The sequence below is a fragment of the Sceloporus undulatus genome, chromosome 3 (genome assembly GCF_019175285.1).
Source record: "Sceloporus undulatus isolate JIND9_A2432 ecotype Alabama chromosome 3, SceUnd_v1.1, whole genome shotgun sequence".
NCBI classification, from domain to species: Eukaryota; Metazoa; Chordata; class Lepidosauria; order Squamata; family Phrynosomatidae; genus Sceloporus; species Sceloporus undulatus.
Window position 1 is genome coordinate 75,442,661 of NC_056524.1, and position 24,700 is coordinate 75,467,360.

General features: G+C 41.6%; 1 protein-coding gene across 10 annotated transcripts; it reads right to left on the reverse strand.

Moving 5' to 3' along the window:
- Positions 1-36: 36 nt before the first annotated feature.
- Positions 37-23,014, reverse strand: DDX3X (DEAD-box helicase 3 X-linked). 10 transcript variants are annotated; one of them, XM_042460937.1, is made up of 19 exons: positions 22,824-23,014; positions 19,380-19,437; positions 18,650-18,697; positions 15,688-15,750; positions 12,675-12,806; positions 11,048-11,171; positions 9,953-10,117; positions 9,770-9,869; positions 7,218-7,353; positions 6,438-6,523; positions 6,013-6,111; positions 5,774-5,934; positions 5,534-5,678; positions 5,082-5,271; positions 4,681-4,862; positions 4,464-4,581; positions 3,616-3,772; positions 2,677-2,825; positions 37-2,538 (listed from the first exon to the last, which is right to left on the reverse strand). In XM_042460937.1, the coding sequence occupies exons 1-19, from the start codon at positions 22,866-22,868 to the stop codon at positions 2,459-2,461; spliced, it is 2,238 nt and encodes a 745-aa protein (XP_042316871.1). In that variant the 5' UTR covers positions 22,869-23,014; the 3' UTR covers positions 37-2,458. The 10 variants fall into 10 exon arrangements, with proteins under 10 accessions (XP_042316871.1, XP_042316872.1, XP_042316870.1 ...); XM_042460938.1 differs by having other exon boundaries at positions 5,127-5,271; positions 18,650-18,700; XM_042460936.1 differs by having other exon boundaries at positions 18,650-18,700.
- Between the last annotated feature and the right edge of the window lie 1,686 nt (positions 23,015-24,700).

Here is a 24,700-nt window from a genome sequence, read left to right on the forward strand (position 1 = left end):
CAAATAATAAATAAAAAACTCAAAAATGACATGATGTGCATTTCAACTTTTTATTTTATTAAAATTGAGAGTAATGCACAGCACATGCAGTGCTAGCATCTAAACTAATACAATAAGCAATTACTAAACCTACAGTGACCTGACGTTCAAATCCTTTACACTCAGCAAGTTTAAATCCGTTCTTTGCATATGATTGAATCCTTATCTTAACTGAAGAATATTGCTGGCTGTAAAACTTGCTAAAATGCTATTGCTGAATGTACAAGTCACTGATTATGCCAATACAACAAATATAAACCACATGTTTGAGGATTGCAATGTGCCAGACATTCACTGAAAAAAAACCACACAACTAAACAAAAACTCACGCAACAAACATCTGAGAATCTGGACACTTCACATCAGTGTTTTGAAGTGTTTCATTAATATCTTAAGACAAGTGTATCAAAACCTTGGCATGTTCAATTTTAAAGTTGCCAATTTTTGCTTTACTATCAGAAAGTTATGGCTACACTGCCAATGCCGGGTCTGCTTAATTTGACTTAAGAGTTTAATATGACTTAAACATTAAAAGCTCACACTACCCCGAAATATATAATTTCACGCATACGGTGACATTCAACATTCAAGTGCCAGTGTTTTTGTACTGTCTTTTGGTCAAGTTTCTTTAAACTTTCAAAGAATCACTTTTAGGCTTACAAAAATAAATATTTGTCAAAAATGTTCAATAAATATTACACAAAACTAGCAGCAAAAAGTATCTAGAAATCTGTCGTGTGCAAATAGTTTTCTTCCCAACCATTATTCCCATGGTCCCAGTTTTAGAATCTAGTTCCTTCTCCTTAGACAAGCTGCGTTCAGTCTCCCAAGAGACAAAATAAGATTGGAAGTTAAGGACACGCACACAAGACATATAAAATTTTCTGAATGTGCAATAAAAGAAGTATTTTGTAAAAAGTTATGGGCAAAATGTACAAGGGCCTAAATCTAGACTAATTGAAATAGCACCATAACAAATGACCTCAAATACTGTCAAGTGCACCTACTTAAAGTTTAGAACAAGGCACAATACACTTGAAAAGATCTATTGCACTTTAGGAGATTTTGCTGTTGTCCTATACCACTTAGAATAAAAGTTGGTAACAGCTCTGGCCACAGAGGTTAGGTCAGAGATACTAAGTGGCAGAGGCATTTTACTGTTGGAAATACTTTTATCTTTGGCCAGATTCAGCATAACAGACTAAATACAATGGAAACCTATGCAACTAAAACTGACTAAAACTGCACTTGATAGCAGAATTAAACCTTGTGCAGTTATGTACATTCCAACCTTTGTGATCTCAGAATTTGTTACTCTTCTGGAGCCATTTTACAAGTCTACAGTAAGCCAGTTAACACTTCAACGCAGCTTGAACAGAGTAATGTGAATCTGCATTAAAATAAAGCCTGCTGCATAATTCTTCCTGTTCATTCCCCCTTGACCAAAAAACATCAACACTAGCATGCGTTAAGACCAAAAAAATCAGCCAGGCCCTTAAAAAGTGGACCCATCACTGTTGTGGTCAGCCATTCTACCATTTCAATTTTATATGGCAGGCAATTTTGAGAAGTCCAAGTAGATGAATTCTCCTAAAAACTATTTCAAGTTCACACCTTTAAACATTCCCTGTAATAGTCCGCCTCCATTTGGCTAGCTCACATTAATAATCTGCCTAAACACTGGAATTGCTGTGTTTACTTGCATTAACTTTTTAAAACAGTGCTTGTATGCATGTATCCATACATCACCTCGTCATCATGACTGGAATGGCTTATAAAGACTATCAGGTTCTAAGTACCTATCCAGGATAGAGTGAGCAAATCAACTTTAACTTTGTACAGTTTTGCCACATTAGAAACTAATTCCACTGATATGCTTCAAGATGTTTTATTTTTCAAATCTCCGAGTCTCAAAGCCCTAATGCAGGCCACCGCACAAGTTGGTTTTTTTGTTTTGTTTTGAAGTATAAAGTGGATGAATCAATGATTCCTGTAAGTTGTATCACACCTGCGTGCCAAGGTTTGATTTTTTTAAAGCCCAAGTTGAGTAATTTTGTCAAGACAATTGATAATCTTGGGCATTACTGAGCCAACAGGACATCAAAATAAAAAGTTGTCTAAAGTTAAAGGCACAGTACATTAACAAATGATCCTCAGTCACAAAATCATAAATACAGTCTTGGGAGTGGGGGTGGGTGTGGGAGTTAATCCTTGACTACAATGGAGTCTTTAAACCTTCTTCAAAGTAGGGCTTCTGTTCCTTCCCGTCTTGTGACCTTGAGCTCCCTTAAAAAAAATTCAGTGGAGAATCACAGCTGGTAATGTACTGCGAGTTCTTGAAGCTACACAAGGTATAGTCTGGCTAAGTTACATGTGGTTTCCATATTAGCTTGTTTGGTAAGAATCTGCAGCAAGCAGATCAGTTGCCCCACCAATCTACCCCCTGAGAGTTATAGTTGCCTCCATATCCGTCACTGTTGTAGAAGCCGCCATAGCCACCTATTAAGACAGAAGTAATCAATAGTTTAGGAGCAAGCAAATTTACATTTATTTTTAAAAGCCATTATTTTAGTATTATCCATACCCCCTTCCCTTTCATCCACAAGTGCTCAATATACACTCCTCCCATATACTTACCACCTCCAAAACCTCTGCTCCCACCATGGCCGCCGCTGCTGCCACCTCCGCCACTCCGCCCGCTACTTGCACGGCTACTGCCAAAACTGCTGCTGCTACTACTGCTACTTGTTCGATAATCTCTGGCACCAAATCCTCCACTGAAACGGCTAAAAATGAAAAATAGTAATAAGTAACAAATAGAGGCTATAATTTCTTTAAAGCGACTTTGTGGATTTTTTTTCTCTTCAGAAATGTTCTCAAACATCATTATATCAGAAAACAGAAAAACTAAATATCCTTTCTGATTTTTTAACATAACTGGCTATGATACAGGACTATTTATTCACACATGAATTTGTTCAAATGCCAAGGTCAGCATCTAGTAACCCCTGCTTTCAGAAAGTGACCAAGTAAGAAACTGTTTCAAGCACCTAATCTGTAGAATAATGTATAATTTTGTTGCCTTTTCAATGCCAGACAAAGGTGTTTATTTAAAACAGGGATAAGGCAACCCTTTTGAGCTGGGGGCCGGGTTGCTGTCCCTCAGACAACTGGGGGGCCGAAGCCAAAAAATAAATAATTAAATAATTTTTTTAAATAAATAAATAAATAAATAAACCGGGACAAATGTAGGACAAAATTTTCCAATGGAGGGCACTTTTTAAATAAAAAATGGAGGTCATGCGAAAAAATTTGCTGATTTTTAAAAAATGTTGAGATAAATGCATGTTTCTGAGGCTTCTATAGACAATTGCCCCACCGTGCCCCTTGTGCGAGATGCCACAGGCCCTGGCAGCAATCAGCGGCAGGGCCGGTCCCAGGGCCTTGCCGGGCCGCAGGTTGCCTACCCCTGATTTAAAAGGTCCAGTTAGCATACATCTAACATGCTTATTCTGCTTGCTCAATTTAGTATCATTTCTGGAGTGCAGGCAAATTTAACAGATTAATTCAAGTTACCCTTTAGAGCGCCCACGACTGCTTCCACCCTTGTGATGCTGCTCATATGCTACGTTTTCTAGCCAAGACGGTACTTCCTGTTTAGCTTCAACAAGCAGATCTAACAAGTCCTTTGTGATATTTACGTTCTTCTCATTGAAGAATGATGTAGCAAGGCCTGAGAGAGAGAAAGATACTTTGTTAAGTGAACTGTAGTCGTCAAGTGAGGAAGCTGTCCATTGTCACAATGCAGTCAGGAAAAGTACAGTTGGAACATGTTTCTAAACGTTTATAAACAGCTCACCAAAAACATACTCTAAGCAGAAGGGAAGCTGTGGACATTCTTCATGCCACTATGCCACTAAGGACAGGTAAGCGTAACTTTAAAAAGTCCAGTACCTCATACATTTCAAAAGCTGAATTCTAGCATTTTTGCAAAGGAAAAGCAATGAGAGGAGCTATCCTTACCGTATGCTTTGGAAAATGAGAGGAAGAAAAGCAACTGGTAGCACAATCCCTACAGTATAGCAAAATCCAAATCCTTCAGTTTAGAAGTCCAGGCTATAAACTTTATAAAGCAGGATGCTTCAAACCAATTTCTAAGAGTACAAATAATCACCTAGGCAGTCTTCTAAAATGTTCTTGAGTTCTGAAAATATTTCTTTACTTCTGTTCACTGCTTTAGAGGTGACCTACAAGTTCTCCCGATGCTTCCATCCAAAATGAATCTAACCTGATTGGTCTCCCATTACTACTTTACAGCTTTTTCACACTTCCTCAAGCTGGTAGTTACTGGCACTGAAGTTCACATAATATGTTTGTTAAGGCTCAACAACTAAGTCTTCAAGTTTATATAAATAGGATCTTACCGAGATTCCCTACACGGCCTGTACGCCCAATGCGGTGCACATATTCTTCTATGTCACTTGGCAAATCAAAATTTATAACATGTTTCACATTTGAGATATCCAATCCTCTTGCTGCCACCTAAGGAAGACAAGAATTTAGTCATCAGAGCCTGTTAACTATATCACATCAAATGAGAGTGCTGAATACATGCACTTTCACAATCAAGCATTGGCTTACTGCAGTGGCAACCAAGATGGGACTTCTGCCTGAGCGGAACTGGTGCAATGCTTCTTCTCTGTCTCGCTGACAGCGATCACCATGGATACTTGTACAAGCAAATCCTTCACGGAATAGGAAATCCTCCAGAGAATCAGCCCCCTTTTTAGTCTCCACAAAAACGAGTGTCAAGGAGTCTTCACCTATGTAAGTAAAGAATCTCATTAGCAAACATTGCTGCATCTGTACCTATAGCACCATCAAGTGGTACAAACTAGTATTATGGTTGCAAATAACAACAGAACAACAACTTTACTAGTCAAGCTAGCTGCATGCAGATTTAAATGAAATATTCAAATATAGGACAAAACAAGGAGGAAAAGTCTGAAGCTTTTCCTCCACCTAACATAGATTCTCATTACCTGAGCCATTAGAGTTGTGTTGGAATTCTCCCAAACAGTCTTTACCTGTGGCAGTAAGGAGGTCAAGCAGAAATGACCGTTTGTCTGACTCGTCCACCCACACTACTTTCTGTTTGATGTTCTCAGATGTAGAGCCAACTCTGCCAACAGCCAAAAAGATATATTCCTCCAAGAAGTCACGAGCAAGCATCTAAAAAGAAACATTTTATTCAATATAAGACATCCAGATATGAATGTATCCATTAGGCTACACACTTCCATGGATATGTATGAATCAGGGACAAAGTTCATGATCATGGAGAACTCTATCTGTTGAACCTGGAAAAACAGGTTGTCTACCTACATCCTAACAAGCAGTTACTTCGTTTAAAAAAAACAACACATCACCACCTTTGTAAGATCTGCTGGATCTCCCTAAGCTGTACATTACACAACTTCACAAAAGAGAATACCTGGATTTCCTTTGGAAAAGTAGCACTGAACATCATTGTTTGACGGACACCCTTAGGTGGCATAGTGTCTTGTTCAACAATACGACGAATCTGAGGTTCAAAACCCATGTCAAGCATGCGATCAGCTTCATCCAGTACCAGGTATCTAAAACAAGAGTGCATCATGATTTCCAAGATTTCAAGTTAATAAGCAGCAATCAAGACTGTGAATATTTGTAGCTATGGAGCCATTTCACTTACTTGCAGAAGTCCAGTCCAATCTTGCCTCTCACCATCATATCTACAAGACGACCTGGAGTTGCCACAAGCAAGTGGCAGCCGCGTTCCAAGTCTCGTATCTGCTGACCAATGTCAGCTCCGCCATACACAACACAAGGACGAACTTTGGAACGATATGCAAACTGGAGGGGGAAAATAAGGTTTTAGTCTGAGGTATCTTATGCACCGCTATCAAGCTGCTAGGAGCATGCAATGTTTACCTTTCTGGCTTCTTCATATATCTGAACTGCCAATTCTCTTGTGGGAGCCAGCACCAGTGAAATTGGGTACTGTTTACGGCGTCCATATCTTCCGTTCTCCTGCAACATTAAACACTTGTTATTAGCTGCAACATAAACTGTAACTGTGGCCCAGGCACCTGATGCATCTTCCATCAAAAAGCAGAAAAAACACCAGAGGTGGTTCTAGGTGGTCTTTGGTCCCTCACTGCTCAAGGCCACTGCTCAAGGCATTACAACTATATGCTGGGTTTGTGTGCTTCTCCGTACAAATACCACAAACACCCTATTGAGGAGGTTCCTGCCTAAATACTATTGGAACAAGATCACAATACCTGAGTAGCGTTTTTGGGCAGAACTGTTGGGATAAATCACATATATGGCTTATATGTTAGATATAAACTTGCCTTCATAGCTCTCAGGGCATCTCCTGGGCCATCGGTATATAACTGACTCAATATGGGCAGAAGAAATGCAGCAGTTTTTCCAGATCCTAAAGGAAAGATACACTTTAGTCTTGATAAAAATACAACACTCAAGTTTCCAAACCAATCTTTTCCCCACAAAAGCTTAAACAGCAGTAAAGATTTTATTTCTAATATAGATTAAAAATGTCAAAATACTAGTGTCCACACTATGTTAGTTGCTACCCCTAGAGAAATGTAATATCCCATTATTTGCACCATTCCATTCTCATCCTAACTGCATACATTGCATCCCTAAGCAGCACCATCAAACAGCATTTCCCACCCATATTTGATTTCTGCTCTCTTAACATCTATACAGCACAATGAGACTTCACAACATTAGCTTTGGCTGCATCCACACTGCAGAAATAATCCAGTTTGGCACCATTTTAATGGCCATGGCTCAACGCTATGGAATTCTGGGAATTGTAGTTTGCTGGAGCACAAGCGTTTTCCTACCATTCCCAGACATTCTACAAACTACCATTACCAGAATTCCACAGTGTTGAGCCATGGCAATTAAAGTGGTGTCAAACTGGATTATTTCTGAAGTGTGGATGCAGTGTTTGTGTACTGACCAGATTAAAAAAAATATATGAAGTAGACATTTCATGATCATATCCACATTCAGGGGGAAAAATTCAAGAACACAGATATTTACAGCTCTGAAAATTCAGAAGCAGCATATCAACTTCTCCAACAAGTAATGCACAGGCTTACCTGTCTGGGCACAAGCCATCAAGTCTCTCTTGTCTTTAATGATAGGAATGGCATATTTCTGCACTGGAGTAGGCCGAGTGTAGCGAGTGAGCTCAATGTTCCCCATGATGATTTCCCCCATGTCAACATCGCTGAACTGCAAGATAATTGAAGCTATTAAACAGCAGCCTTGCAAATTAGTCCTGAAGTTATCAGTCTCACAGATCTCTCAACAGAACACTGTACAGTGGTACCCCGGGATACGAATGCGCCGCCTTACGAAATTTCCGGGTTACGAAAAAAATCCATTTAAAAAAACTGTTCCGGGTTACGAAGGTTATTTCGGGTTACGAAAAAAATTTTGGTGCTTTTCGGCGCTATTTCACACGAAATCGCGGCTTTTCCCCATTAGCGCCTATGGGTTTTTCGGCTTGCGAAGTATTTCGGGTTACGAAAGCGGCGGCGGAATGAATTAATTTCGTCACCCGGGGTACCACTGTATCTTAATAGTCCCTTCTACTTCCACACTGGATATGAAAGAGGTTAAGTGCTCTCCTCCACAAGCAGCAAGGAACTACAGTGGGATCCTTCCAACAGACAGCATTGCTGTCTGAGCAGGAATGTTTCAGGGTTTTTTAAAACTGCTTACAGCAACCAAGAGAAAAAGTTACAAATAAGACTACCAAAGGGGCTGGTGCTGTATGACAATTTTGCTAGAACTAAAGAAGTCTACAGCCTGCCCAGAAAACCTGACCGAAGAAGCAAGATACAAACATATGAATGTAGCATGAGCACATGAAAAAACTCCCAATGAACTCAGTATAAAACTTCAGGTTTATGCCTAACGAAACCAAGATGTGCCTCTACATCAGACATGCACAACTTGGCAGTAGGTATGGGTCAAAATCAAAACTTCTTCAGGCCACAAACCTGTTTTAATTAAATATTAATTAATATTATTAATATTAATTCCATCCCCCTTCCTCTGCCTGGTTCTCTGCTCAGGAGAGTGGCAGAGAAAGCTTGGGGGTGAGCGTTTGCTCTGTTTCTTCCTCTGTTGCCTGGCCTTCTCAGGAGAAGGCCAAGCAGTGGAGAAACCTAGCAAGGCGAGTATTTGCCCATCCTCCTCCATATGGCCCTCTTCTCACTAGGTGGCACAGGAGCCTTGAACTTGTTTCACATCCTTAAGGCTGACCAAAATTCTTTGACGGGGCATATGCGGTCCCTGGGCCTGCTCTACACCATACACAACAACCAGAGGCCTACATTATTTTTGTTAAAGTCAAGATTTTCCCTAACATTTCACCAATCAAATATTATATTAAAAAATTTAAGCTGCCAATTCTGAATAAGCTGTCTACAACATTACCACCCTTACACCACACCACCTCTGAATAGCATATAACCACTGCCCAACATATCACATATGGTTTATTTTCTATTAGGTCTGCTTTACTGCCAGCCACTCTAACATTAGGATACTATGGTTTAAAAAGTTGTATCTGTATGTTAATAAAGTTTTAAAAGATGTTCAAATAAATTATATCCTCTAAGACGATGTGCTGTGGCCATTTGATCTAATTTGGAAAAGCGGTATATAAATAAACATTATTATTATTATTATTATTATTATTATTATTATTATTATTATTATTATTATTATTCTTTATTCACCTTATTTGAGAAAATAAAGACCAGAATCAGAAAAAGTATACCAATGTAAATCTCAGTATGATGCAGAAACAAACAAGTTCAACATATGACAAAAGTTCAAAATTTTAAGAAGTAATCTCAATGAAGGCTCAATTGTCCATTCTTTCTATTAACTCAAAAAAGCCAGCATCTAGAGGGAAGAGTTAAGTTGTTGTTGACTAGTAAACTAATCAACCAAAGCGGGCACTGACCTAAAACAGTGGTTCCCATCCTTTGGTCCTCCAGATAGTTTGGACTCAACGTTCCATAATTCCAGGCTGTTGGCCAAACTGTTCTTGATCTGGATCTCAAGGCCAAAACAAATGGCGGACCAAATGTTGGGAACAGTTGGTCTAAAGGAGCAGAAAGGCTTAAGAGATTTTAGACATTTCTAAAGTAATAATAATAATGATAACAACAACTTGCATCCCGCCTCTCCCTGTACTGGATCGAGGTGGGTAACAACAAAAACAATAAAATCAAGCATGACTATCAATAGATAAAAGCATAACAAGACATATTAGATCCTAGTTCCCCAATCTCCCACCCTAAATTACCATTAAAAACAATTCCCAATAAAATGGTTAATAAAGCAGAAAAGCTTAGAGATCTTTAGTAAGACAGCATTGAGAAAAATGGATACAAATCAGGTAAAATATGTAAACATAGGTAAGTAAGTGTACTGAAGGAACTGAATTCAGTAAGTACACTTGAATAAATTCCTAAATTTATTAATAAACTCCCCTGAAATCCACCCAGAATTAACTGCTTACTTAATACACTAATTACTGATTAACAAGGTTTCCCTTGTCAGGACCATGTTGACATCCCTTTCATTGGAGACTGATTATGCAACATTAAACAAAACAAAAAATACTTACACTTTCAATGTGTGGAGGACAGTTGTTGCCTGTTGCTTCAACCGGAATGTCATCATATTTTTCAAAATTAATGCCTGTATTCCCACCAGCAAACAGCTCCCTAGAATAGAAATACTCAGCATACTATCAGGCTGCAATGAATACCTGATTTAGAAACTCTGAGATAAAACTGACTGTACTTACTGTTCCATGCGTTCACTTGGTGGAAGTGGTTTGGACCAGTCATCCTCGTCACATTTATCAGACCAACGACTGTTTCCGCCACGATCAAATCTGCCAAAGCCACTCCTATCACCACGACTGCTGATACCATCGAAGTCACTGCCTCTTCCACCACGGTCATCAAATCTAAATCACATAAGATAACATCAGAATCAACTTCCACAAAAATTCTTATGAGAGGCTGAACATAACTGCCTCCCTTTAAAATAACTAACATAATTAAAGTGACCATAGTTTGAATTTTTCCAGGCTGTTGGACATCCCCTTGCTGAGCATAAATTAAACCAAGCTAACCTATCTACACATTCAGCTCTGGGGTTATAAAATCTAGTGAAATCTTAAATCTGGAGGAAAAGTCTTCTCTTGTTCAGATTGCAATTTAGCATTTTTTGGGAACTGATCTTAACACCTCCACTATGGAGAAGCTGGAGTGCACAGAGGCTCCCAATTTTACATCACTCACTGCTGTCCATTAACTCCTTAGTGACAAGATAACCAGTAAAGGAAATTGATATAAGCAAATTTAATGTTCAGGTACTACCCTGCTATTGTGCACACATCCATACAGGAACATGCCTCTCAGCTCTTAAAAACATGAAAAAATAAGTAGACTTGGTCCCCCCCCTTGGGATTGCAGTGAAAAAAAGAAACTATTTCACATGAAATGCTAATTTTTAAAAGCTTCCAATCATTTTATCAGCAAATTAAATCATTTATTTGTAGTCACACTCTAAGCTAAAGCAATGTTATCAGTAAAGCTGTTTTTGTTGAGATATCACATTTAGCAAATATAAATTTACTGCACAATTAATGAAGAACCAAAGTAAATCAACTCAACACTGTATAATTCAAACCTACTAAAGCTAGTTTAAAATACAAACACTTTTGTACCTCAGGTTATCCTGTATACTTCTTCAGATTACTAACTTTCTCATCTCTCCTTCAACCCATACTTAGTAAAGAACAGAATAACAGTGGCCAAACTTCTACAGACATTAGAATTATCTACTATGGGCACAGTCTGATTATGTCAATTAGAAGGGAGTCAAGTATTACCTTCCTCTTGAGCCACTGTCACGGTCACCAAAGAAGCTTGATTTTCCGGAACCACGTTCACTTCTTGCACCAAAGCTACTGTATGCATCTCTATCTCTGCCAGCATTCCACCCACCATCAAATCCTAGGAGTAATGCAATCACTGATTAAATGTTTGTCTTTTAATGACCAGTGTTTATTAAATGTAAAGAGTCAAAGAATCAAGTAAGAAACATCAACAACACCATAAAGGTGTTTCAGTAATTGATACATCCCCAAATATTTGAATGTACAATTATTCAAGGCAACACACTATCTGGTGTTATACTGCCAATATCACAAGATGGCATTAATTATAAATACCTGATACATTGGTCTTGTAGCAAGTGATATTCAATATGCAACAACTGTTAAACCTCTCAAACAGCAGTAAACTTGCTGTCTAGTTACTGTGTATACTCATGTACAAGTCTAGAAATTTAGGTTGAAAAATTGACCCAAAAAACTCAAAATTGACTTATCCATGAGTCAATGTAAGTACTGTATCTTAATTCTTATTTAAAAGAAGGAACTATCTCCTGGTGAAAAGCAAGATTATAATATGTGAAGCACCGACCCTCTCTATTCTCTCATCCATCCAGCCTTAAAAGCACAAAGAGCTATGTCTGCTGGAATTTTATAAGTTCTTTCACATTGTTTGGCTTTGCTTCACCCTTTAGATCCTTTGCTATATTGCCCCTCAGTTTTACCCTTGACTTATCCACGGGTCATAGCAAAATCCGTAATTTTGGCCGGAAAATTTGCCCTCGACTTATGCATGAGGTTGACTTATAGTCGAGTATATGCAGGTATGTCCAATGAGGACCCTGCATGTCTTTGTGTCTATGGCTATTAGGCAACTTCTAGTGAATTTTTTTCTAAACTCTGAAGTGAGATCTTAATTTTCAATCTAGTTACAATTTTTGTGTAGTATCCTACTATAGCAAACTGGTAACAGAATGGACCATTCTACGAGCAGATTCACAATCTCTGCACCCATACAAGTGGGAGAGCAATTTGGGGGGGCAAATCAAATGGTAACCAGCTCCAAGCCACCTATTTCTTGAATTCCTGGCTCCAGGGGCCTGATGGGCCAGGTAATCTTTCCCATAGTTTGATTTATTGTAGATTTTTTTGTAACGGACTGAAAAAATGGCCAGTTCCTATTAAAAAGACACTGAAGCCAACAGGATGAAACTTCATGTAGAGAAAGAACCCGAAAAATGTTTATGCCCCTCAACATGCAAAATATGGAGTATAAAACTGGCTACTGAATAAAAAGCTACACTGTAATGAAAGCACTCACCTGATTGAGTTCTAGCTTCAGAATTCTAAATCATCATCTTACAGCAGGTATAGCAGTAAATTAAACTGCCATGGCCCCCATTAAAGTAATAGGTATGAATACTAGTACTGTAGCCTTTCAGTTTAGGAAAAAGCAGCTCTGTCAGAACTGCTTGGTAACAATCTCCAACTTCCATAGAAAGTTGCAGCAACTCCATACTACTATAACCTAGGCTTTCTACAACATAGCTACGTTTTTCTCAGCAAGAGCACCAGCAGACTCTGAAGGAGTGTTGCATGAAAGGTGACAGATCCCCACGCCCACCTCTGTCATCACGTCCAGATCCTCCTCTGGATCCAAACACACCGCGATCACGATCGTAGCCATTCATCCGGCTGTCACGATCATATCCATTCATATAGTCATTACCTCCACGAGAGTCCCAGCTGGGGGAATCTTTGGCAGAGAATAAAAAGTTAAACAATTAAAGGGTAAAATGTCACTTGTGCTGGCAAATAGTGTTTGCAAGCTCCATGGCATCAGTGTGACTTTCACTGCCAGAAATTTATATCAAGGACACTTTCCGTGGGAAAGGACTGGCAAGTTTGGGGCCAAATTCTTGATCAGAAATGCAGACACTGACTTGATCAGGATGCTGCATTAGTGTTGCCAAAAGCTGCAAACATTTAGTTCAGCCAAGGGTTATGGGGAAAAGCTAGCACAACTGTTTGTATGTGTATTAGTTCTGGGCACCAGTAGCTGCTATAATGCTGTAAGCAGAGCATGTCTTAAAGAAAGGTGGTCACAGTGTGAAGCAAGCTTCAAGATCCTGTGCTAAGCTCAGTCAAGTACTATAAAGTATAAAGATAATGAATACTTTGTGAATGTGCATGATCACCAGATAGCCCTTTAATTGGTAGAGTTGTGTGTTGTTTGGATCCCAAATCCAAATACAGAAAGTGAACTCTGCTTTTGTCACTATGAAGTTCCTGAAGGAATTACATTGGAGAGTCTAATCAGACTGAGATTTTAAAATCTCAGATGAACTTCTGATAGCATAAGCAATGTTGCAAAAAACACAAAGTCCTGTGAAAGCTGTGGCATAAACTGCCATTAGATCAGAAAAAGTGAAATACAAGGGACCAGGGAAGAAAAATTACAGTTTTTCCTCTCACCCCATCTTTTCCGTAGGGGAACAAGGGTGGTTGGCAAAAACAGGGTAGAGGGCAAGGTAACTTTCTCTATGAAAATGAATGACATTCTTTTCTAAAGGAAAAGCTTAAATATTAAGGTCTACATTTGCAACTCAGAATGGAAGCATCCATGGTATTAAGAAATTACAATCCTTGCAGACATGTGTAATTTAATCCAATCTGAGGTTACCAACTTAATTGCTTATAGTAGGTCACCTAATGTTGCCCTGTTTAATTCCAAAAGGTTTTTGTGTTATCTCTTTTGTTTTGGATAATACTGATCTCAAAGGTGAAAAATTGTTTGCAAGAGCAACAACTAATATAAGCAGAGCATAATATACCTGATAGATTAATAATAATAATAATAATAATAATAATAATAATAATAGGATTTATTTATATGCCGCCCAATCACTGGAAATCCGGTCGGCTTACAACAGAGGGGATAATAAAGCATTTGTAGTTGTAACTGTATTAATTACAATAGATTTTACACACTATTTTTGTACATACTTTACATTTTGACAGTAGTAATGTTTGAAAACGTAGATATTTCAGCAATCCCATAACTTTAACTACAAAAAAAATAATGACTTTTTCCACAGCTTCAGACAGTTGAAAAAATCTGTATGTGGTCACTGCTCCAAAGTTATTTGTTCTGCTTTTTAAATCCTATCGCAAGTTCTAGTTAAGGTGGAACAACTTATTCCAAAGATTCTCTTCTCCAATGTACTAATCCTTCCAAGTACTTACTCAACCTAAAAACAGCTAAAATGTTTATACGAAAGAATGAGAGAAACAGTATTAAACAATCTATAGTCGTGCTTCTATATTCGTGGTTCGGGGCGAAGGGCCCTTGCGAATGCAAAAATTTTGTGAATAACCCCTCCCCCCCAGTTACAAAGCAGCAGGGAAGGGTTGGAGAGGAGCACACGTTTGCCTCTCTTTCCTCTCTGTCACTCTGTGGCTGGCTCAACTGGGCCAGTTACAGAGCAGCAGTAAGGGGATGGAGAGGAGTGAGAGTAAGCGTGCATGTTGCAGTCTTGACTTTGCAAATGATCTAAACCATGAGTGCTAAAAGCCACAAATACAGAAAGACAATGGTAGTTTTAAAGATCTGAAAGATTTGGCACATGTGTATTTACAAGTTACCAGAACATACTTTGGTGAAAGGTAAACTTGCGTAAGGATAAACTTGCACAGTGTAACATGTAGAGTGCTGGGCTAGGACTCTAGCAGACCTCAGTGTGAATCCCCCCTCAGCCATGTAAAATCCCCCTGGTGACCATGGGCTATCACACTCTTTCAGCCTTACAGGAAAAAGTAGTAGCAAATGTCTCCTGAATAAACATTGCCAAGAAAACACTATGGTAGGATTGTTGTAAGGCAAAGTTGACTTGAAATTTACACATACACTTATGGGGACAGGATACACGTGATTATCATTGTCATGTTAAGATAATAATTATATGGCTTTTTTGTTTTGGTACAAGTGTATCACACAGCTGTATTAATGTATTTGATTTAATGTATATCATGCATTTCTCCCAGCATATAATTATTTGAATTATGTCTGTTAATGCAATATATGTTTTAATGTCAGTAACCCTTAATCCAAACAATAATCTACATCATTTTCACACAGCCAGTAAGCATTGTGCACTATTTATCTGTAAACATATTGTTGTGCATGTAGGCCACAGAAACTTTGTTGGGCAACTAGAATTATTTAAAATAAAATAAAGTAATAATAAATCTGGAGTGGCTAAATTTCAAGTGACTAGCAAACCTGGTGATGCATAATAAAGTTCCCCATCTTGTTTCTTAATTGGATTTGACTACTATCTGCAGCTGAATATTAAAAATCTAATAAACAGTGCTATCAAGCCACAGGACCATGAAACAAGATTTTAAGCTTGTTCAATACAAGTGAATTTTTCATTTCCTCACTGTCTCATTTTCCTTAACATGCTAAGCAAATCAGTCTTTAAAAAGTTAAATAGGCAAGTAAAGCATGCCTGACTATGCGTTTCAAGAAAAAGCTCACACCATTAGTTGACTGCAAATTCCTGTTATGCAGTATGCCTGGAGGCATGCTCTCAAATAGCCAACTGTAAGATCACTCCAGCCTTACACCAACTTACAGCTTCTTGGTGGTGGCGTCGAATTGGAATAGTAGTTTGCCGTATAGTTATAGGCATTTCCTGCTGCAAAAGAGTCATGAACACTCCTAGTGTTATGATTTACTCCAAATATAAACACAAAATTGTAATTCACTGGTATAATGAAATTTCTTCAACCTGCAAAAAAAAACCTTTTACCCAAGCAGTGTAGTGTGAAAGCTACTTGCCAAGGTCTTTACAAATGCACCTACAGTGGTACCCCGGGATACGAAAGCACCGCCTTACGAAATTTCCGGGTTACGAAAAAAATCAATAGGAAAAAACTGTTCCGGGTTACGAAGGTTATTTCGGGTTACGAAAATTTTTTTTGGTGCTTTTCGGCGCTATTTCGCACGAAATCGCGGCTTTTCCCCATTAGCGCCTATGGCTTTTTCGGCTTACGAAGGATTTCGGGTTACGAACGCGGCGGCGGAACGAATTATTTTCGTAACCTGGGGTACCACTGTATTTACCTCTGACACTGAAGGTGACCTGAAAATGAAAAACCAAGAGGACTGTCTTGTTTCCTGGTGGTTAAGATAGCTGACCTCATTCCTCTAATGAATCTCTGGCAGACAGAGGAGTTGTTAAGTAGAAAAGTCGGCCCCTCAGCAAGTATCAGAAATGGGAGTACCTCCATTTATTTGAGCTTGCTTACCAGACAAAAAAGGGTTAAATGTTGGGATAAGTCATCAGGTGGTGGCAGGAGCAAGATTTTAGATAAAAGGCTGGTCTCAAGTGATCCCATCCAGCTCACCAGGAGTAGGGGGAACCCAAAGAACCTTCACATGGTAGGTTCTGTGTTCTCAGAACACCATAACAGCAAGTTAAAATACCCTCAGAAATGTTGGTGAATTTTCAGCACTTCCAGAGCACACTTGGGGTTAGCATGTACCCAATCCTTTTGCTTGGAGAAAAAGGTCAGCACATTTCTGGGTCATAATCACAGGAACAGCTACAGCTCCTTCAGAAGTGCCTTTGCTAGCACCTAAATAAGCACACAGGTATGGAAGAGCCCTGATATGCCTTAGTCATTTGGAAAGCAGGCATCACTCACTTTGCTGCACCATGAGAGTCAACAGATGATTTTGCCAACCATGTGAATGTAACCCTTCGCAACATAACCCAAAATTGTTTTGGGCAAGGGCTAGTATGGCCACTTTAGATTATCACTGTATTCATGATGAAAACACTCTCATATGTCAGAGGACAGGACAATAAAGGGACATGTTGAAACAACTGGAAGTGACTAATTCTTAGAAATGGTTGCCAATGCTTGTGGATACTCACTACCTGCAGTCAACCCAAGAGTAAAGAGCTTTATTGTTGTACTGTTGTAAGGTAAAGATTTTTTATAGTTTCTGAAGTAGCTATGAACCTCAATTTTAGACTTTCTGCTTGTAATTAGGAAGAATGCAAAACCAACCTGCCCAATGCTTAGGACAGTGGTTCCCAACCTTTCTATTGCTGCGACCCTTTAATACAGTTCTTCATGTTGTGGTGACCCCCAACCATACAATTATTTTCATTGCTATGTGCAAATATGTGTTTTCCGGTGGTCTTAGGCAACCCGTGAAAGGGTCATTCGACCCCCAAAGGGGTCCCGACCCACAGGTTGGGAACCACTGGCTTAGGAAATAGAGCATGACTGGTATATTCAAAAGTTAAAAGATTCATATGGGATCTTCCCTGCTACGAAATATTCTACCATCCATCAACAGCTATACCAGAGGCAAGCAAAACAACAAGTCAAGTTCAAAGTTTGTCATCTGCTGCATTTTCAATGGCAGTGATATGTAACTACCCAATTTACAAAAATATTTGTAACTTTTTTCCTGCTCAAAAGGATATGGCCCACAACTCAGGAAAGCACACATCCTTCACAAGTATAAACATTTTTTTGTGGAATCTTTAGTAAAAATATCTGTGTAAGACTTCTATGAACTATGATCTGCTGCTAAGCAAATGTTGGTCTAGAGGGGCACCCATCCTATCCTTGTAGCTACAGTATAAACAGGCATTTTAGAGCACAACTCCAATATGCTTCTGTTAACAAAGACCATTGCCATCAATTATGCAAGCAGCAGTCACTTTCAAATTATGATATTTAAAGCAAAGTAACTTACTATCATATATCCAAGGGAGAACAGAAAATAGAAAAATAACTAGTTTTCATTCAAGCTTCCCTTAGTTGTGAATCAGGCATTATAAAAAATATTATCTCAAACAGCTTGGAATTACAGGATATTCCTCTAGAGCTTTCAACAGGCAGATTTAGAACATGAGGCAATTTAAGAAGAGGAGTTTAAAGAAATCAATTCATTGTCATTTAAAAGATTGTACCCAGACTTCCTTGTAGAAATGTTTTAACAATTTTCCTAGAGCAAATTTAGAGGCACCAAGTGCACTTTGAAACCATAACAGGCCACCAAATTATATTGCCTGACTGGTTTTTTAATCTGCCACCATTTAAGTTCTGAAAGTATATGAAGTTTTTCACAAGCTCCAAGTCAAATTACCAGATGTGTTTCCACAAACTCCCAGGTGCTAGACTACAAGTCTATCATCAAAAGCAGCCATTGCCTACCTGATACTGCCTCTACTGCAACAGGTACATTCCTCTCTTCCTCTCTAACAGGCTCTTTGCTACTGAAGTAGCTTTGCTGTTCTTGCCCTTTAATTACTGCAACTTATCTAGTTAATAATAACAATGAATCTGAAGTTTCTCATCCCTTCCATCCCAGTACTGGAAAAGGGAGCCAGACATCCCAGCATTAATGTGCAACTTACCTCACATTTTCAGAGCTACCACTGCTTTTAAGAGCATAGCACATCCATTTCTAATACACTTAATACATGTTGATTTTCATACCCAACTCAGTTACATGGCAACATTAATACTGATAGATATTTCATAGGCAGAATATTCATGTACCAAACATACCCTGCTTTGAAGCTTCTCTATTCCGTAAGTGAGGAGGAATGTAGCGACCTTCTGGAAGTAAAAACAGAAACTTGTTAGTTTTAAACATTTTTGGTCTGCACTAAGATTTCATCATAAGCACTATTGCACATTCACGTGTTCCTTTAATTAAGTACTTTATGAATGAAGCATGTAATATAAATCTGCAGCTAAGAAGACCAACTGCCCTCAAGACAAATAGAGATATATAAATCCACCCAGAGCAGCTACAATGTAAAAATAACATTCTAATTACTGTTATGTAATTAGTTATCACTGGAATGTGTTAATGCCTCACTGCTCGCTATCAGAAACATGCTTCCATTTCAACAAACAATCCTGTTTGACAACATGTAAAAGCAGAATATTTTCACTGAACCTAATTCACTTCACTGGGCATCAAGAAAATGAAAGTGCTGCTCTGGGAATCTGGGCCCATTCCTACAGGTACAGAATTTCATTACATCATTGGAAGCTGGTTTAAGAAACAGGAACTCCTTTTGTTCCAAGAACAAAATTCTTACCATGAAAACATGGTGGAATATTTTATGAAAAGTCAATGAGATTTAGTGGTATAGAACTTCACACAACAATATTTGCAGGAACAAATATATTCCATATTGGTTGAATTCCAACAGCAAGGAATTCTTTTCTGGTCCTATAGGTAACCATGCTATCTAACTCTAAATAAATAAATGAAGTATATACTCACTACTTGCTGTGCCTCCTCCACTCTGAGAGTCTGAGGAATTCAAGTCTAGACCAGCAAACTTTAAAAGAAAAGAACAAAAATAAATACTTAGTTTTGAACTATGTGAATAATTATTAAGTACATATATTAAATCCAGCTTTCTCCTTTCAATATCAACATACTTGCTTTGATTTATCAATCCAAAAACTACAAGAACTACTGTAACTTCCTTGTAGCATTTATACATTTGAAAAGTAATAATTTAATACTGCACACAGCTACTTGTTGAACTTATTCTAGTACTGTTAATATCAATGTCACCTATCACTCAGCTAACCATCCCAACTGTTAAGTGTAAAAATAAAAACAGTTACACTGCCCCCCCCGGGGGGAAACATTTTGCATTGCCAAATGTACAGGCATCAATCACATTGCTTACTGTGATGGTGTGCCTTCAAGTATAGGATGAATAGCCTTTGTCAAAAATGTTTGGCGACAGAAAGTGTTTTGGATTTTTCTTCCAGATTCTGGAATATTTGCATATACATAATGAGATATCTTGAAGAGGGGACCCAGGTCTAAAGATAAAAATCATTTCTTTTGTCTATGCCTTATATTCACAGCCTGAAGGTAATTTTATACATGATATTTTTCAAATAATTAAAATTTTGGATAGTTGTGGATTTTGGAATTCCAGGTAAGGGAAGCTCAACTTGTAGTTTCCAACTTATGGTGACCCTAAAGCAAACCTATAATGTTTTTCTTGGCAAGATTTCTCCAGAGCTTTGTCTTCCTCTAAGGCTGAGTGTGACTCAGTGGGCTTCCCGGGCGGAGATTTGAACCCTGATCTCCAGGGCCATAGTCCAATGCTCAAACCACTACACCAGCTGGATATTTTATTGATTGTCCTTATTAAAAAATGTCCAAACCTGTCCAAGATTAATACTTGTGTATTTATAGAACAAATGCTCTGAGAAGACAGTATGATCTTGGTCCCAACATTTTGCCTATGAGACAGGATGGGGAGCAGGAAGTTAATAAGAAAAAGCTCTTTCCCTGCCCTGTAGGAGTTTCTGGAAGACAGAAGGAAGGCTTCCTTCATCATGAGGGCCTTCCATCAAAGGCACTGAATGCTTGGTTGAGGAAAAAGCCCCCGCCCCTTTCTCAGGGTGAGGAGATGTCCTCATCACCAAGAGGGACCAGGCACTGCAAAATGGAGGCCGTACAGTACAAGGAAAACGTAGGGCATGACCAACCAGATGTTTGAAACATTCATAGAAATATAAATCCATGATTCTTAACCATATTCAAAACAGAGGACCTTTTGGAGCTCCTCCTGGAGGGAAGGTAATGAAATGTAGGACATGCCCTGGCTCAGGAGGACACCTAGAGATCCTGGGACTAAAAGACTTGTGTAAATGTAAATCCATGTTCAAAAGGAAGGACGTTTTAAAATCCCTCCTGGACAGAAGCCTGAACTGGAGGACAGTTCCTGGAAAAGGAGGATGTGTCTGGTCACCCTGGTTATTGTGACGGTTCTACTCTGCAGCAGGGCAGCCAAAGGTCCCCACCACAAACGGCAATAGCAGCTTCATTTATATATACTGCTTCATACTGAACTAACAGGGTCTAAGCGATGTACAAATTGTAAGCCAATTGCCCCCAACAATCTGGTTACTCATTTTAGTGACCTCCTTGGAAGGATGCAAGCCTGAGTCAAGCCTGAGCCCTTTTGCTGGTAGTGAACTCGCAACCTTGTGGTTGGTGAGTGAGTGGCTGCAGTGCAGGCCTTTAACCCCTGGGGCACCAGGAAGGAAGTCAGAAAGGCTAGGGAAAGAGGCCAGGCTGGATGGCCCCTGAGCCCTGGCTGGGCCCACGAAAGGCACCCTCCCCATGCCATCTCAACTAAGGACAGAACCATCCAAATGTGGGCATCTTATTAACATCTCCAATTGCTTTTTCCTCCTGTGACATCTTGCCTGATGAAGAAGCCCATGGAGCTTCCAAAGCTTGCAACAAGGACATTGTGCATTTTGTTCAGCCAATAAAGCTATCACTGGTGGATTGATTATCTGCTGAGATGTTTCTGAACTGTGAATGCAAAGGCTTCCATGGCTGGGACCCATCGTTTTTTGTGGGCTGTGTGTCCATGCTCTCAAAGAGTTTATTCCTCCTCTGTGTATCCTCACCTCTTCCCCCCCCCCCTTGGTTGCAAGATCTCTGAATCTTTAAGGGAAGGTCAGGCCCAGGAAGGCCTTCAGAGCAGATGCCAGCCACAGAGGCTGCTGAAGAGCCCAAGAAACCCCCAGAAAGCAAGGCACTGCTGTTGGGTGGCCGTCTCCTGGCTGGGGGGGGGGGGGCGGCGGCTGCATTGCTGGCATTCAACCACCGGGAAAATGGAGAACGTTCCAGAAAAAAAGCAGGCAGGAGGCGGCCCAGCAGCAGCTGGAAAACCCTCCTCCTGGAGGCACGAACCTGAAAGGGGAGGCCGCCTTCTGGAGCCCTCCAGGGCAGAGGGAGGGCGCCTCGGGCTAAGCCCGGCTGCCTACGACTCCCGAAAGGAGAAGGAGGAGGAGGCCGAGACAAAATGGAGGGCGTCAAGGAAAGGGAATCGTGGGAGGGCTCAGCAGCATTGCTGTAAGAACTCCAAGGAGGAAGGTCCGGCCTTTTAAGGCTCCTCCGAAGGCTCCAGATGTATTGACATAAGGGGTGCCTCTAAGGATCGGTTTCATTTACTCCTTCAAGGGAGAGGAGAGGCCTTTTTTTTGGGGGGGGGGCTCCTCCTGGGCAGCCTGCTCGGCTCCGTCACGTGACCCACTTCGGGAGCCGCCGCCGAAGCGAAGCATCTCCGAGGAAGGCTTTCACGAGGGAAGCGCGCTCCCGGTCCCTCCTTTCCTCGCTAAAGGACAAAGGAGACGGGAGCGCGAGCGAGCACGAAACCGCGCACGCGCGAGAGAAAGGAGGGAGGGACGAGGGAGAGAGAGCGCAGCGCCACCGTTGCGCTTCCCTCCCTCGCCATGAGGTAGAACGCGCATGCGCGCCCCGGCCGCCATGATCACCCCTCCCCTCCTCTTCCTCCTGCCCCCTCCCTGCAGTTCGGGCATGCGCACAATGGCCGCCGTTGTTTCTCGCTGTCGCTCCCAGCCTCCGCCACTAGGGGGCCCGGCAGAATCTAATCCCTCGCCGCTGCCGCACAAAGCACCCGAAACAGGCCGAGGCCTTGCCTGACCCAGCACGGCCCTCGCAGCCCCCGGCTCCCCGTCTCCCCCCTTTTTTCACCCGCTTCTCTCCACCCCTCGCCCGGGATGGTTCCCTGGAGCGGCAGAGGAGGGATCCATAAAACTGCGTCACAATTAAATGCGCCACTGGGAGGCCTTGGGAGGGGGAGGGATGGAGGAGGGGGAGACCCGAAGGAGGCCTCGGGGCCTGGGTCGGGTTAGGCCTCGGCGTCGCCCTCTGGCTCACCTGCTGATCTAGACCGAGGGCATTCTCCACTGCCACATGACTCATAACGAGAGGTCGTCTCGGGAGGTCCCGCTCCGCGCAGAGAAAAGTCAGGGTTCACCAGAAACGTCCTCGGGATTCACTGCCTCGGCTGCCGCAGCTCACTACCCTTCGCCTCCGAATCGCGTCTCTAACTGAAACCCCCCCAGTTCGGCCGGGGCCTTTTTATATCTCTCCGCCCCCTCGACGCCGACGTGATGACCTCAGCGACCAAGCCACGCCCACTCGTCTCCTTACTCCTCCTCCTCCTCCTCTCGGCCCCCTCCCCCCGCCTAGGCTTGCAGCAGAAGGTCTCGCGGGGAGAACGCTCCGCATAAAGAGAGAAGGAAAGGCGGGGGGAGGGCAGAGGACTCCCAGAACTCCCGCGAGAACTGAGGTGAAGGGAGGGGGGACTCCTCCCGAATTACACTGTGTGAGCGAGACGGCTCGCGCTCAGTTGTCACTGCGAGGCTTCCCTATACAGTACAAAGTGGGTGGTGCTACTCCTCGCGCGAGATCTCCCTCCTTTCCCCCTTCACTTTCGTAAAATGGCTGTCGAGTCACTACTTCCCCTCCTCTCTCTCGTTTGTCGGAGATCTCGCGATGCTTCGGCTGAGGGCCGCTTGGCGCAGCGACAGTATGGGGGCCTCGCTCTTTTTAGGTCACGTGGTCATCTTGATCATCCCGCTCGCTCCCGCCGCCATTTTAAGTCGGTTGCGGCTGAGGCGGTTGAAGCGGCGCGGCCTTCTCGCTTCGAGGCGGGGGATGGAAAGGGGCTTTCTTGGGGCGCTGAAGCGGCAGGGCCGCCCCTTGTGTCTTGGGGTGGGGGAGGCCATTGTGTCACGACGGCGTGACTCGCCCCCGGCCCCTTATGTGACCTAAGGCCAGAGGAGGTCGCCTGGCAACGGAAGGCCCCTTCCCCCTCACAAAATGGAGGAACCGAGGGGCTTGGCGGGGGACCAGGTGTCCTCACCCCCGAGCACTGTAAAATGGGGGACGCTAGAAGCACTTACAGAGATGTCAACCTCTGCTTCATAGGCTCACAGAAAGAAAGAGGAGGACGTCGGGGCATTCCTCCTGGGCAGAAGGCTGGGGAGATGGAGGACGTGGCCTCAAAAAAGAGGACCTCGTTCGGCTGCTTTGGCCTGTTCTGCTGCACTAGGGTGGCTACCAGGCGCCCCGGCCTCCAGCGGAGGACAAGGCACCGCCAGATGAAAATGGAGGAAGATAAAAGAGAGAGAGAGAGAGAGAGGAAATGGAGGAGATGGCGCAGTGAAAGCCAGAAAGACACAGAAACATACATTCATGTTCAAAAGGGGGTCTGGAGTCCTTCCTGGACAAAAGGTGGGAATGTAGGGCGCCTCCTGGCCACCCTGCTTCCACCGAGGCCCTTTCACTCCTCCTCTCCCTTCGCCAGATACTCTTTTTGCCTGGCAAAGGACACAAAAAGGCCTCTCCTGCCTCTGCAGATGGAGAAAAGGGAGATCTGCATTCTGATTAGTAAGAGCAATAAAGGCAGGCACCTCTGAGTAGCTCCATAGCACACTCCCATTGGTCTGCTTTGCACTTCAAAAGGCCTGTGCCCCTGACCAGGCTTCAATTGGGATGGCTGCATGAAAAATGCCAGGACTCAGGTAACATTTCAGTACAAGGATGTATTTTCCAAATGACTTGTTTCAGTTGTGACTTCCGGCCTCCTCCCAAATACTTTCCTTGTTTTTCTAATTATCAGCTCTAAGACTATTTACCCGTCGTTTTGATCTCAACCCCACTTAGCCTCAGTTTGCTTTCCAATTAATTGTTCCACAGCAGAGCTTGCAAAATCATTTTACGCAGCTGTGAATATCCAGCTGCCATCA